Raw genomic sequence first — 12,437 nt, forward strand, 5'->3', positions numbered from 1 at the left:
TTGTAAACCGTAAAAATAGGATGTCAATCATCATGTGAATTAATAATGACTATCTTCACTTCAACTCGTGGCTATGTTTATGTCGTATGAGAAAGACATCAGATACAGGCTTAAACCGAAAATTTGTTACTAAGCACACCAGCTTCCTGTGTATTAAACCCAGGATCTCCCACCTGTGATGGACACGACAGACGCTGAAGAAGCTGGATGCTTCAGCACTTGACCCCAAAGAAAACCATTCCTGTTTCAAAATGCAGTTTTATTATCACTCTCAAAAAGGCGCAACTGGATAGCAATTTCTCTTGGATTTTCTAGTTCCCACATGCTTGAATGTAGCACAACCCATGACATGGGACTATAACTATTATGAGCTGTGCCAAATGATAATGATATAAGACATGTGCTTTTTAAGATCAGGACCGTCACAGAATGGAGAAGTGAATGAGCAGCCTATGCAGCACTTCATCACTGCATAAGCTCCTAACTTTGCAGCTGCTTCCATAAAACAACAATCGTGGACTGTAACTGAACAGTCAGCTCCCTGGTTGTCAGTCAGAGTGCAACTGGAAAAGAGTACTGCTGCTGAAAAAATGTTGACAAATAAAAAAGATCACAATTTATCAGGAGAAAATATTTTTATTAAATTCATCTTAAAGTCAGTAACATTAGAGTACATGCAATGCCTTACTGAGTTATTTCAATATAGCTATGATTAGGTTTGTAAAACAAGTCATTGACAATATAATATTGAAACCCATCTGAAGACAGATAATATTTACAATCATTTACATGAACATGTACACGCTGTGACCACAGGATAAGGCACTTGCCTCCACATGCACCCCTTCATGACTTCGCCTGTCGCCATCTCAGTGCTGCCATTAGAACCGTCAGCTTTAATCCCTCCAGACCCGCTGCTTCTCTCTCTGATGTCCAAGCAGTGCCAAGCCAGAATCTTGATGTAAGTTGTCTGATCCCGCACACACTCCATCCCAGCCGGAAAGGAGCAACTTTGCTCCCCATCTGACCTTTCACAGTCAGTCTGCCGCAACCAACGTGGCCAGAACGCAGGACCCAGATCCACCCACCGGTAGCTTAATCCACAAGTGGCCGAGCGCACTAACCAGTCTCTGACCGAACTGGCAACATGTGAGGGCTGAGAGCTGAGGTCCAGATCTGCAGCTTCCTTCTCCAGCTTCCGGCGATGGTTCGCTGCAGCCTCTCTCAGCTCTGGACAAGCACTCAGGTTAAACTTCTCTCTGGCAGTGTTGCCTTTGGGTAATTTGGCATGCAGTGTGTCACCACGTAACGAAGGTTGACCATCACCCTGACCCCCAGAGGCTTCAGATGGCTGCTCTACGGACATCCAAAACGGGTCAAAAGAGGATCCCAGAAGACGCCGGAGGCGAGAAGGGCGGCGATGTCTGGGTTTGGGCATGTAGTGGTAGTCTTCAGCATTTGTCAGCAGGGTGTATGGGTGGATTGGCTGTGAGTAGGACAGCAGGTTGGCTCTCAGCTGAAGAAACGGTGACTCCCAGCCACGGTACTCTTCCTCAGTCACATTCGGAGGCCGAATCTGGGTTGAAATGTTAGAAGCAAATGCTGCAGATCCATATAGAAGGACTGATACAGAAATCCAGACTCCACAGATGAACGATCCAGGCATGGTCTTAGGTGTGGATGGTAGAACAGAAGAATGAGAAATTGTTCCCTTTGTCTTCCTTTTCACTCATTCAGTTTGGGTTCTCCGCTGGGTGCTTCAGGGACTCCGTGTACCTAACACCAGACATCCTTGAGCTTTTAATCAATAACATGCTGAAATTAGCACCTTATCACACAAACAGCAGGCATATTATTGAATATGGCCAGAGCACACCTGAGCTCCCACTTCAGATTCAAGGCTCTGATGTTTTGGCTAACTTCAATGCAAACATATGGGACAAATCTAATAAGCTTTATTTTGGTTTCATGTGTTGATTACTAAAATTTGATCGGATTCCTATGTGAGCTTAATTCAAGTAAAGACGGGAACTGAGCTGTCATCAAAGAGGCATTTGTATGAGATGAAAACGTAGCCCTACATATTTCACAGTGAGCATTAAGCAACAAAAAAATTATCATTTGACCTCGATTCAGAGGGGCTGTGTCAGCGACCTCAGACACAAGACCTTCAAAAATAACTCTCACACAAAGACTGGACTCAGATCAGTTAGAAAAAGGGCTCGAGGGAAACTTCCCATCATGGCAGCTTTTCATAATGGTACAGCGAAGAAGGGGACAGATGCTAAATGTTTGCAGGACAAAGCAGCATTTATTCTCATCTACACAAAATCAACTTTCTGGCTCAAAGGCACACGATGGCATATTATCAAATATATCTTTAATCTTATACTTAACTGTAAACACTTGTTCTAACTGAAGTTTTTTTTATGTCAACATTATAATAATACATTTCATAAATAGTCATAAAAAGTTGCTCATACTTACAGTACATTAAGATGACAGCAGAATTAACTATGACATACTGCAATGATTTGATTAGACATCAGTTCTGTAGTGTCAGGCGTTATTCTGTGTGAGTGTGTGTGTGCATGTGTAGTTTTTTAACCACCGGAGTGAGGACATTTTTGGAAAGTGAGGACATTTTGGCCAGTCCTCACAACTTCAAAGGGCTGCTTGAAGGTTAAGACTTGGTTTCAAGAGTTAGGTCAGAATTAGGATGAGGTTAGGGTTGGGGGCTAGGGAATGCATTATGTCAATCCGTGTTCTCACATGGATAGAAGTACAAGTAGGCGTGTGTGTGTGCTTTCAGAGAACACCTGACGTGGCGCAGCATGTGAGAGATTGTAGGTTTATTTCAATGGCATGGTGTGTGTATATTGATCTTTACATCCACCCGCTCCTCTTGTCTGTCCTCAAAGTCAGAGTGAAAAAAGATGGTCATGTGATGTGTCCTGTTGCCGGGTAGATTGTGGTGGCGGTCTGGATGTGGAGGGCGGCACGCTGCTAATTGTTTGGCTGCTGTGGTCTGCTGCCTTCGCCCGATCTTCCAGAAACTTATCAAAGTCTGAAAGGCACAGTTACAGTTAGAGGTCTGTGTGGACACATGAACCCACAGGAAGGAAGCAAGACTTATGAATCACTATTGCTACACTGAAATGGAGCAAAGGGAGAAGAACATACCTTCGCTGGACACTCCTTCACAAACTGAAGACTGCTCTTCCTGCATTTTCAAACACAATAAAACACAAAGATCATATCATAGCTTATCGAACATCAGTGTCCATTTCAAAAGAACACTGTATATAGAGAGACACATGTGTTCTCTTACCGTATCACAAGATAACCATTTGTCAATATTGTTCTGCAGAGAGGTTTTTGGTGGAGGCATCTATGGAGAAAAGTAGTCAAGAGAGGGATAAAGTGACCGAGTGTTTTAGCTATATTTACACAACCAGCACTGTATGTTGTACTTTTATTTCACTGGAAATATTCTGTATCAAATACTGTAATGGTGGTATACATACCCCTCCTGTCACCTGCAACCTTGTATCCAGGGCTCCAGCGAGGCCCTCTACAGCTCCTGGGTCCTCATACCTGACACTGGGGACAGGAAGTATTGGAATGCTGTCATGTATTGTAGGTTATATTCAACCAACTATTCATTTTTAATGTTACAGCTTTATTTCAAGCTTTAATGGAGCATACAGACACACAGTTTGGATGCCACTACAGTGAAAAAAGGCCCTAAGGAGTGCCCTCTACACCCCAAAAGACCTGAGTCCCCTCAGCAGTCTGCTCTAGCCTTCCTTAAATAGTGGATTAGTATTGCCAGTCCAGACCAGTTGAACACCCAGGAACTTGTAAGATTCCCCCATCTGCAAACCCTTTTTACGGAAGTCCTCCACCAGCATTTGGTTTTCTCAGCATTCATGTGGAGGCAGTTCACTGGCACCATCCACAAATCAGGTCAGTTCTCAGCTCACCACTCAGATTGTAATGTCATTCAACTATATTCAGAAATGTCAAAAAATTAAGTTCTATACTTAAGATTTTGTCAAAGATTAAAGGTATCTGTGATGTTAATCAAATTACAGCTTGCCCAAAGGCTTCTCCAGCAGGTTAAAGTCACAAGTGATGAGGCACCTTCATCACTTGTAGCAGGGGTGAGGAAGCTTTTTCCTATCAAGGGTCAATTTTAATTTTGTAACATCCTTCCAGGGTCACACTTAGTGGCAGTGGGGGGTGGCACTGGTGATTTGGCACAGAAATTGCATCAGCGTGCAATCTCTCTTCATCTCTATGAATTATTCCAGACAGACAGACACTTCGGAACAATTTTCCTTTGTCCGGTGCTCGCAGCTTCACAGCAGAAACAAGGCTCTCCTCTCTCAGCTTCTCAGCTATTAGCTCGCTCACCACAACACTTGCCTGCACAACACTGTCTCTGTCAGAATGTGGTCTTGTGAAAGCTGCTTGCTGGAAATCCAAACTTCACTGAAGAGTGTTAACTTTATCCAAGTGCATTTGTCCATGTAGCTCATCCAGTTTAGTGTGTGTTAGAGCTGTAATTAGTCTCCAGATTAGCCTTTTCATCACTGCAAGCGTGTCCCCACAAAATAACTAAGGATTTGCCTTTAACTTAAACAAAAAAATAATCATTTGTCCATTTCTCTTGAAAAGACATTGCGCATCTACTTTTGTTTTGTTGACCGGCAGCATGACATGATACCAACTGCTGCATGTGTTGCATTCAGGGACCACTTAGAAGAATCTGTCAGTCTATTCTTTTATGTGATTTCCTTATCGCTGAAAAAAAGTAATTGCTTTTCTTAAATTTACGGATTGCCTTGTGTGCCGACTCTCGCAATTAGAGCATCGTGATCATGATATGATGTGTGTTTGTCAAGAGTTAGCGCTGTTAGCTCTCACCTTTTCCTCTGCTCTGCCAGGGAGCTGCCTCTCGTCTGAGCAAACATGTCAAACTCCTCCTCCTCCTCTGCAAGACAGAGGGTTGACTCATTAAGTCACAACTGAATGAAAAACAATTTCTTCCATCTTGGTATCTAAATTCCTCTAAAATTACCTCCTGCAGCAACACATTATTTTAGCATTAAATGATAAAAGCACAAACAATAACAAAAGAAGATTTTTAGACCTAAATATCATTATTTGTGTTTATGGAATCAACATTTTATTTATTCTCACAAGCGCAAATTATCAATCACTTTCCCCACTGTCTCTATCTCCATACACAACCTGTGACTTTCAAACACGTCATAATATGGAGCATATTATGACGTGTTTGAAAGTTACAGGTTGTTAAAGTTACAGGGGCATTTTTGGGATTTTCCTCCTTTTTCCTAAAATGTCATGTTCGCCATGGTGATTACTCCCTGCCCATGTGATGCCCAGCTATGTTTTCTACCACAAAAACACCGAATCAGACAGTCAAACAAAGGTTGCTCACTGTGGTTGGGTGATTGCCGCTGATTGGCCCAGGTGCTGACTGCTGGTTGGCTGGTTGCTGTGATGACAGCAGGTTGGCTGAGAGTAGAAGGCTCAGGGTTGAGGTCGATGAGGCTCAGGCTTGTGGAAGAGGTCTGAGAATAAATAATAAAAACAGATGAAAACATTCACACCTTAAGGTTTCCTCACACATACAGTACTCGGGATCTTTCTTACCTGTTGAGTATTTGTCATTTGCGCCTTGTTCAGTCTGTCAAACCTAAAACACAAATACAAACCCATGAGTATGAAATTATCCACCAGTAAGATACGTACCACACTCTTCAAACTAACATTTTCTTATAAACGTAATCCAAAATACAAAGCTAGGCCGCACCGCACCTCTCGTAGCGAATGAAGGCGTTGTTGAGGTCATCGTTGATCACGAGCAGCTCCTCAATAAACCCTTCATCCAGCAGCTGGGGGATGAGCTCCACCACTCGAGTCTGCATGCTCTTACACACTGAGTACAGCTGCTGCTCAGACACAGGAGGAGAGGGAGAGGAATTCATTCTCATCACAAATTACATGGATGCGAGGAAAATCAAGAGGAACCAAGAGTTATTTAATAATCAAATGTACATTTACTTGTTTTGTGTACCCAGTTCTCTTCATGCTGCTTCATCTAGTTTAACATCACTTGTTTCCTACATTTCCCACAATTCTTTGACAATTACATGATAACTGAACTTGCTTTGAGTACGTGCAGCACAGTACAGTTGCACATGCAGCACCAGCTACACAGAGACCAAAGTGAAGTAAAACAAATCAGAAACGATCTCTGCCTCTTCTATGACTTTTATCTCAATGAAAATAGAGGGTTCACAAAGATGCACTACATAAACCAACATATTGCAGCGATGGCGTCTGTACAGTTGAATACAGTCACGTCTCCCAACATTTCCACTGCTTTCTGGGATCTCAAAGGCAAGAGGTCGATGATGATACATTTCCCTACTTTGACTTGCATCAGAATAGTACAATTACAAACAACAAGATGGGATCAGAACTTGCAGTTCCCATACATCTGCCTGCTGAATCCACGGGGGGCTCTGCTATCGCACTATTGCCCCTTGAGGTACAAAGTGGTGTTATGAGACAGAACAGGCAAGTCTATCTGGTTAGCGTGCTAACTTAAACTGTTATGTCTTTGCATTATGTTGATAGTTTTGGGAAAATTTGGAGTGTTTTAAACCAAACTTCTTATATACATATTGCACCTTTAAACAGTGTTGAAATGATGTGGTGAATAGGGCAAAGGCATGGACACAGTAAATGCTATAGACAATGCAGACAATTCTGACACACACCTGGAGCAGCTCTGTATCATCTTGTTGGCACTGTCCCGGTGTTAGCTCATTCAGCATTTCTGACATCACGGTGAGATTTCCCTTCACCAATGTCAGCTCACTTCGCAGCTTCTGTTCCTGGATAAGAAATACATTTGTTTTTAAGTCAACAGCAGAATAATACTCTTGTACTCTTGTATATAATGTACATATATAGTTGATTTAAATTCTGTATCTTTTTTTATTGTCTTAATGATCTTTCTAAGTATCTATTTTATTCTTTGCTGTCTGTAGCAATTCATTTTCCCTGGTGTGGGATTAATAACGTTTTTTTTATCTTATCTTATCTTATTTTGTTTCATACATTGCTGTTATAGGCATTAAGCTCTGGTCTATGTTAATGGTTTTAAAATGCTGCTCCAAGACTTTTCCAACCAAAACAAAAATCCACATCAGCAGTTTACTGCGTTAGAATATGCTTGATATTGGTACAATGCATGGTGCTTATAAAAGCATTAAAGCTCATTCAGACAACGCTGAATCACAACATTTAAAAAGGCTCTTTAATGTCAAAGTGAAAACAAAATTGATCTCCAGTCCACAAATATCACTAGCTTTGAAAAGTCTGTATCAGTCTGTCCTAGTTGTCTTCACCAGCTCTCTGTGGTCACTGACTGACAGGTAGGAAGTGATACCTGTTCTGCAGAGAGCGAGGCTGGTCCCTCACTGGGCTGGACTGGAGGTGAAGTATTCTGAGTGGGAACACTGGAAGGTGCCTGTGGTTGTGGCTGGTGTGTGGGAGTGGCAACAGGGGTCTCCTCAGGGGTCCCGTTTTCTGGGATACTCTGGAAGTTTAAGGCAGGGGTGAAATTTGTCAGAAAGGTACAGTGTAGAGATAGATATCTACACACACATTTTATTTGGTGGGTTATTTTCACTTTGTAGACAGCCTCACCCTATTTGGAGTGTGTATGGGGGACAGAGCGTCCAGGTCCGTCATGGGGAACTCCAGCCCGCGTTTCCTCAGGTCGTCATATACGTACACCACCCCCGCCAGTGAGGGAGAGCTACGAAATGCATCAGCCCACGACTGTGGGTGGGAGAAAGAACATATGACGAAACACGATGAGAATGACTGCCTCTGAAATCAGTGGTCAATGACACAGTGCACAGGACAAAACAGATTACGTGTGAAAAGAACAAGAAGACAAGAAAACCAGCATGCCTGACTCTATCCAATGTTACCATTCCTGCAGGTCTGTGGTTACACACAACATAGCAGAGGGAACACTAAAGACAACACTATGGTACATGTCTGACTGTAGCCATAATAGAGTCCAACTTCAGTGCAATCAAAAAGCTGTGGGATGCCAACACACCACTGAAATGTTTCACAATACACGTGAGGACGCTGTCAAACCACTTACAGCAGCCAAAATAAGAATGCCAGCGAAATAAAATAAAGTTTAGTGCAGTGCAGAAATGCAAAAAAAGAATTGGTTCCTGACCCTCAGGCGTGAACATTTGCGAGTTTTCCTGGTCTTCAGTGGTTTAAAAATGAATATCTTTGGGTTTAGAACTGTTGGTTCGACAAAACAGGCAAATCAAAGATCACCTGTAACTTTGGTTATTCCATTTTCTGGCATTTATACACATGTTTAATAAATTATTAAAGAAAATTACCAGCATTTTAAACTTCATATCTGTGGGACCATCTACATACCTGTATGAGGCTCAGCACCCTGTCATGGAGGGCAGTGGGGGGGTTATATTTGGGCAGAATGGAACGGACCAATACTCCTTGAACAAACTCCTGCGACGCCACCAGAACATGGAAGCGATGGCCACAGTTCTTCACACAGGCCTCAAGAACCTGTCCACAGTCCACAACATAAAAAAGGTGCAAATGTAATTAAATCTTGGCAATTCAAGTGGCTCCAAAATAAAGCTTTTTTTCACATTGCCTCAATACGAATGCTGATTTAGCCACTTGTGTAAGCATGCACAGAGAAAGATCACCTCTAGGCCACCAGCCAATAAGGACAAGGGTCATTCTAGCCTTCCAGTTACACGCTCACCCCTGCAATCCTCAGCTCATGAAATAACAAATAGAACTTTTACATACAGTCACCTACAGATGATTACTCACAGTAAGAGCCAACATGATCTCTCTGAAGTTCTTGTTTCCAACAATTCTCTTCTTAAGAGCTTTGACTGAATCTCTGGGCCTGGAAAAAAGGAAAAAAAATGCATCAGTTTGCTTGTTTGTCCATTTTGATGTTTAAATATGAAAATAAGCGATAGTCATTTATAAAAAAAAGAAAGAAGAGGAAGAAGGTAAAGAGTTTTTCTGTTGCAGGAGCATTCATAAATGTTGTCCATTCATGGTTTCATGGCTCGTGTGATTTTCTCTCTTTAACCTTTCCTATATACACCTAACTACTACAAACATGTTGCATTTCAGGCATACATTCCTCATAGCAGTACAAAACACACACTGCATAACAAGTTATGAGATTCACCTCAAATATAAGTAGGTTGTTCAGTCACAACCAGTTGGATGGAAAAGCAGAAAGAAACAACGAAACCACACAGGAAGTGACACAGTAAAAAGAAGTACAAAAATATACATGGAGGCCTATCAACAGTACTGTGCATTAATTTGTCATAAAGGTTAGTCAACATGCACTAATGAGGAACCATGTTACTTGTGTGACAACCCTACCCTTCTTCTGTCTCATTGATGATGTCACATATCTCCATGTTGAGGGCCCAGTCCTCCGACTGTAAAAAACCGCTGGTCGCTCTCTCTGTCAACAGAGAGGGAATCAGGTAAAGTTACAGTTAGACAGTGACTGATACAGGAAGAGATACATGTCTAAGGCTGTCTTCCAATATCATATCTGATATCATGATAATGGGAAAACACCCAGGTCCCTTTTAGATTTGAAGTTGTGAAAAGACAAAAATGCCGCACAATAAATAAGATATGATGCTCACACACTTTCCATATTGGAAACACATCAACACATGATCATCTCTGGGTCTGCTGTTTTCTTTGTATCATATAAAGACTTAAAGAGGAAGTCTACATTGCTATTGTAAATCAAATGTGAAATGCTTATATGTCTATATGAGCAGCAATTCTCATTAAAGAGAAAAAATCGTTTAGTTTATTTTAGTTTATGGGCTATAAAACCAAAACAATGAGCTGAAAGGTGCTAAAATGCATAGAGCTGAGGGAGCTGTAGAGTTGAGGCTTAAGGCAGGCTGTTGAAAATGTGCCACTTTAACCATCGAATCTGCTTCTTGAGGACTGGAGGACCGGATCAGTTTTGACTGAGAATGGCCTACAGATAAAACCCTGAATTGTCATCAAATATTCTGAGTGTTTAATGGAAATACCTGTCATCGCCTTTACCAAACAAGGCCTCACCCACTTTAAACAAACAAGAAGACAAAAATCAAATACTGAATCTCCCATTGGAGCAAGTGGTATCCTTCAGATAACAGTGTTTTCATAGGAACTCACTGTTTATAGCATTACGCTGATTGAGAAAATGGGTTTTTCAGCTCAAATGTGTATTTCTCTCCAAACTACTTAGCAATCAAAGCCAGCTTTCTTTGCACTCCACCCATCACGGGCTCCTCATAAGTCTCTAAATCTCCTTCATTCCTTTCCACCAGCACCCCCCACACATCTCCAAACCCTCACCACTGCCTTTCTCAATCCCTTTTCACTCCCTCCCTCCCCTCCCCTCTCCTTCCCCAGCTCCCACCACTTCATGTGACTGTCAGCTGCTTCTGTTCTCATTCGCCTCAGAAGTGGCTGCAGCCTCTCTGACATTTATGTGTGAGAAAGTGAGTGGATGAGATAAGAGGAAGGAAGGCTTGACATGGGTGTGGAACATTTTATCATTACTCCTGACTGTCCTGATTACACATCTTTCCAGGCATCAGCAGCCGGCCTCAAGTCTGCTGAGGACGTGTTGGCTTTACAGCAGGCTGCTGCCATTATGAGGAAACACTGCTGCCGAAAAAGTTGTGCGACATGACATAAGCTTGTTGTTGTAGATCAGTAACACTTTCGCACAAGGTGTGAAACTGCAGCTCGACTAAAGACGTCAATGATTGAGGAAGTAACAGGAAAGATCCACCGTAATTCGCCAAATTAGTTGTCGCTTAACTTGTAACAACCAATCGCACGGAAGATTGAGGGGCGTAAGTCCCGCCTCTGTCGCGTCATTGTAGTAAAGACTTCTTGTATGTTTCTGTCAAATTTTGAGTTCATTATCAATTGTGTTAGGATAAATTGAAAGTGTTATGGAGTTGTTTGGCATCCGTGCTTGTGTGGTTACAAAATGCTGCTACATGTTACTGATCATTTAAACGAAATTATGTCAAATTCAATCAAACGGCGAACAAATCCGAGCATAAATAGTTTCAAAAGCAGCTGCGACTTACCGATTCTCTGACCGACGGGCGTTGAAAAGGGGTTTCCAATGAGAAAATCCATTTTCTCCCCGAGAGAAAACATCCTCGAAAATGACAAGCGTACTATCAAGATTAACGTAATTTGGCAACTACTGAGCTCAAAACTGCGGCGTTTCCTTTAGCTTTGAGTGTGTGCCGCAGCCACTGTCAGAGGCGCGCGACCTCCTTATGAGGTCACGTGAGAACACACAGAGCCAGGAAGCAGCGGACAATAACAGAGGCAGACAAACGCTCCTTTAGTCACATGCTCCGTTTGATAATGTGCAAAGATTAAGATAAATACTCTATATTTACAGCTGCAGGTCCCAGTCCCCTAAACTGTCAGAGGTATTCAAGAATAATATAAATAAATGTGTCTTTTCCCCCGAAGCCAGTCCTTAAAAGTTAACTCAGTGCAACAGCTGGACTGCAGTGGTGGAAGAGATACTCACACCTGGCAGTAACACCACAGCTGTGTTACAAGTATTAGTCCTCCAATTAAAGTCCCTCTTCAGTTAAAGTTCAGCCATCAGCAAAATGTACATTCATTCTAAAAAGTAAACGTGCTCATGTGATAGAATGGCCCCTTTCAGAGTGTAGTGAGGTAGAGCTTTTGAATGCACCTCCAGACTCCAGTCCTCAGTAGCCACTCCCTTAATTACAGCCAGCCTATATAAGGGCTGAGTGAGCACATGCTCCTTCTTTTGGCTGCTGTTTCCTCTGAGTGATGGCTGCTGTTTGCTGCACTGGGTAGGTATGGGAGCCTTTTTCAGTTTAGTTGTCACGTTATTTCTTCCCTGCACTTTTATTTAAAACCCCTTTTTCCCTCTTAGTAAGGCTGAAGGTAGCAGTGGGGTCTGAGCCCTCTCCCTGCTGTAGTGGTCTGGTACTATAGGCGGTAAGTAGGGTTGTGCTTTTTAAACTTTCAAAAGCAGTGTTGTGAACCAGTATTAATCTCATTTTCACTTTATTATAGGTTCACGTTACTGCTGTTTTGCCCTTTTAGCATTCTTGTGTTTTGCCCCTTTAGAGTTCTTTTGTTTTGCCCTTTTAGCATTCTTCGTGTTTTGTCCTTTTTAGAGCCTTTGTGTTTGGCCCTCATTTTGTTTGGTTGTTTGGTTTCCTGTTTTGCTTTCTTGTATTTTGTGCTCAGTTTCTCATTTTGAT

General features: G+C 42.2%; 2 protein-coding genes across 2 annotated transcripts; both read right to left on the bottom strand.

Annotated features, from left to right (window-relative positions):
* Positions 1-767: 767 nt before the first annotated feature.
* On the bottom strand, positions 768-1,701 carry LOC121604695 (noggin-3-like). The gene has a single exon (XM_041934271.1). The coding sequence runs from the start codon at positions 1,664-1,666 to the stop codon at positions 782-784; it is 885 nt and encodes a 294-aa protein (XP_041790205.1). The 5' UTR covers positions 1,667-1,701; the 3' UTR covers positions 768-781.
* A 571-nt stretch (positions 1,702-2,272) lies between these two features.
* LOC121627731 (target of Myb protein 1-like) lies at positions 2,273-11,422 on the bottom strand. The gene is made up of 15 exons (XM_041966755.1): positions 11,262-11,422; positions 9,523-9,607; positions 8,947-9,025; positions 8,521-8,670; positions 7,753-7,887; positions 7,493-7,642; positions 6,819-6,935; positions 5,851-5,984; positions 5,686-5,728; positions 5,471-5,603; positions 4,933-4,999; positions 3,528-3,603; positions 3,332-3,391; positions 3,184-3,223; positions 2,273-3,067 (listed from the first exon to the last, which is right to left on the bottom strand). Exons 1-15 carry the CDS (start codon positions 11,332-11,334, stop codon positions 2,922-2,924), a joined length of 1,488 nt encoding a protein of 495 aa, XP_041822689.1. The 5' UTR covers positions 11,335-11,422; the 3' UTR covers positions 2,273-2,921.
* Between the last annotated feature and the right edge of the window lie 1,015 nt (positions 11,423-12,437).

The sequence above is a fragment of the Chelmon rostratus genome, chromosome 3 (genome assembly GCF_017976325.1).
Source record: "Chelmon rostratus isolate fCheRos1 chromosome 3, fCheRos1.pri, whole genome shotgun sequence".
NCBI classification, from domain to species: domain Eukaryota; kingdom Metazoa; phylum Chordata; class Actinopteri; order Chaetodontiformes; family Chaetodontidae; genus Chelmon; species Chelmon rostratus.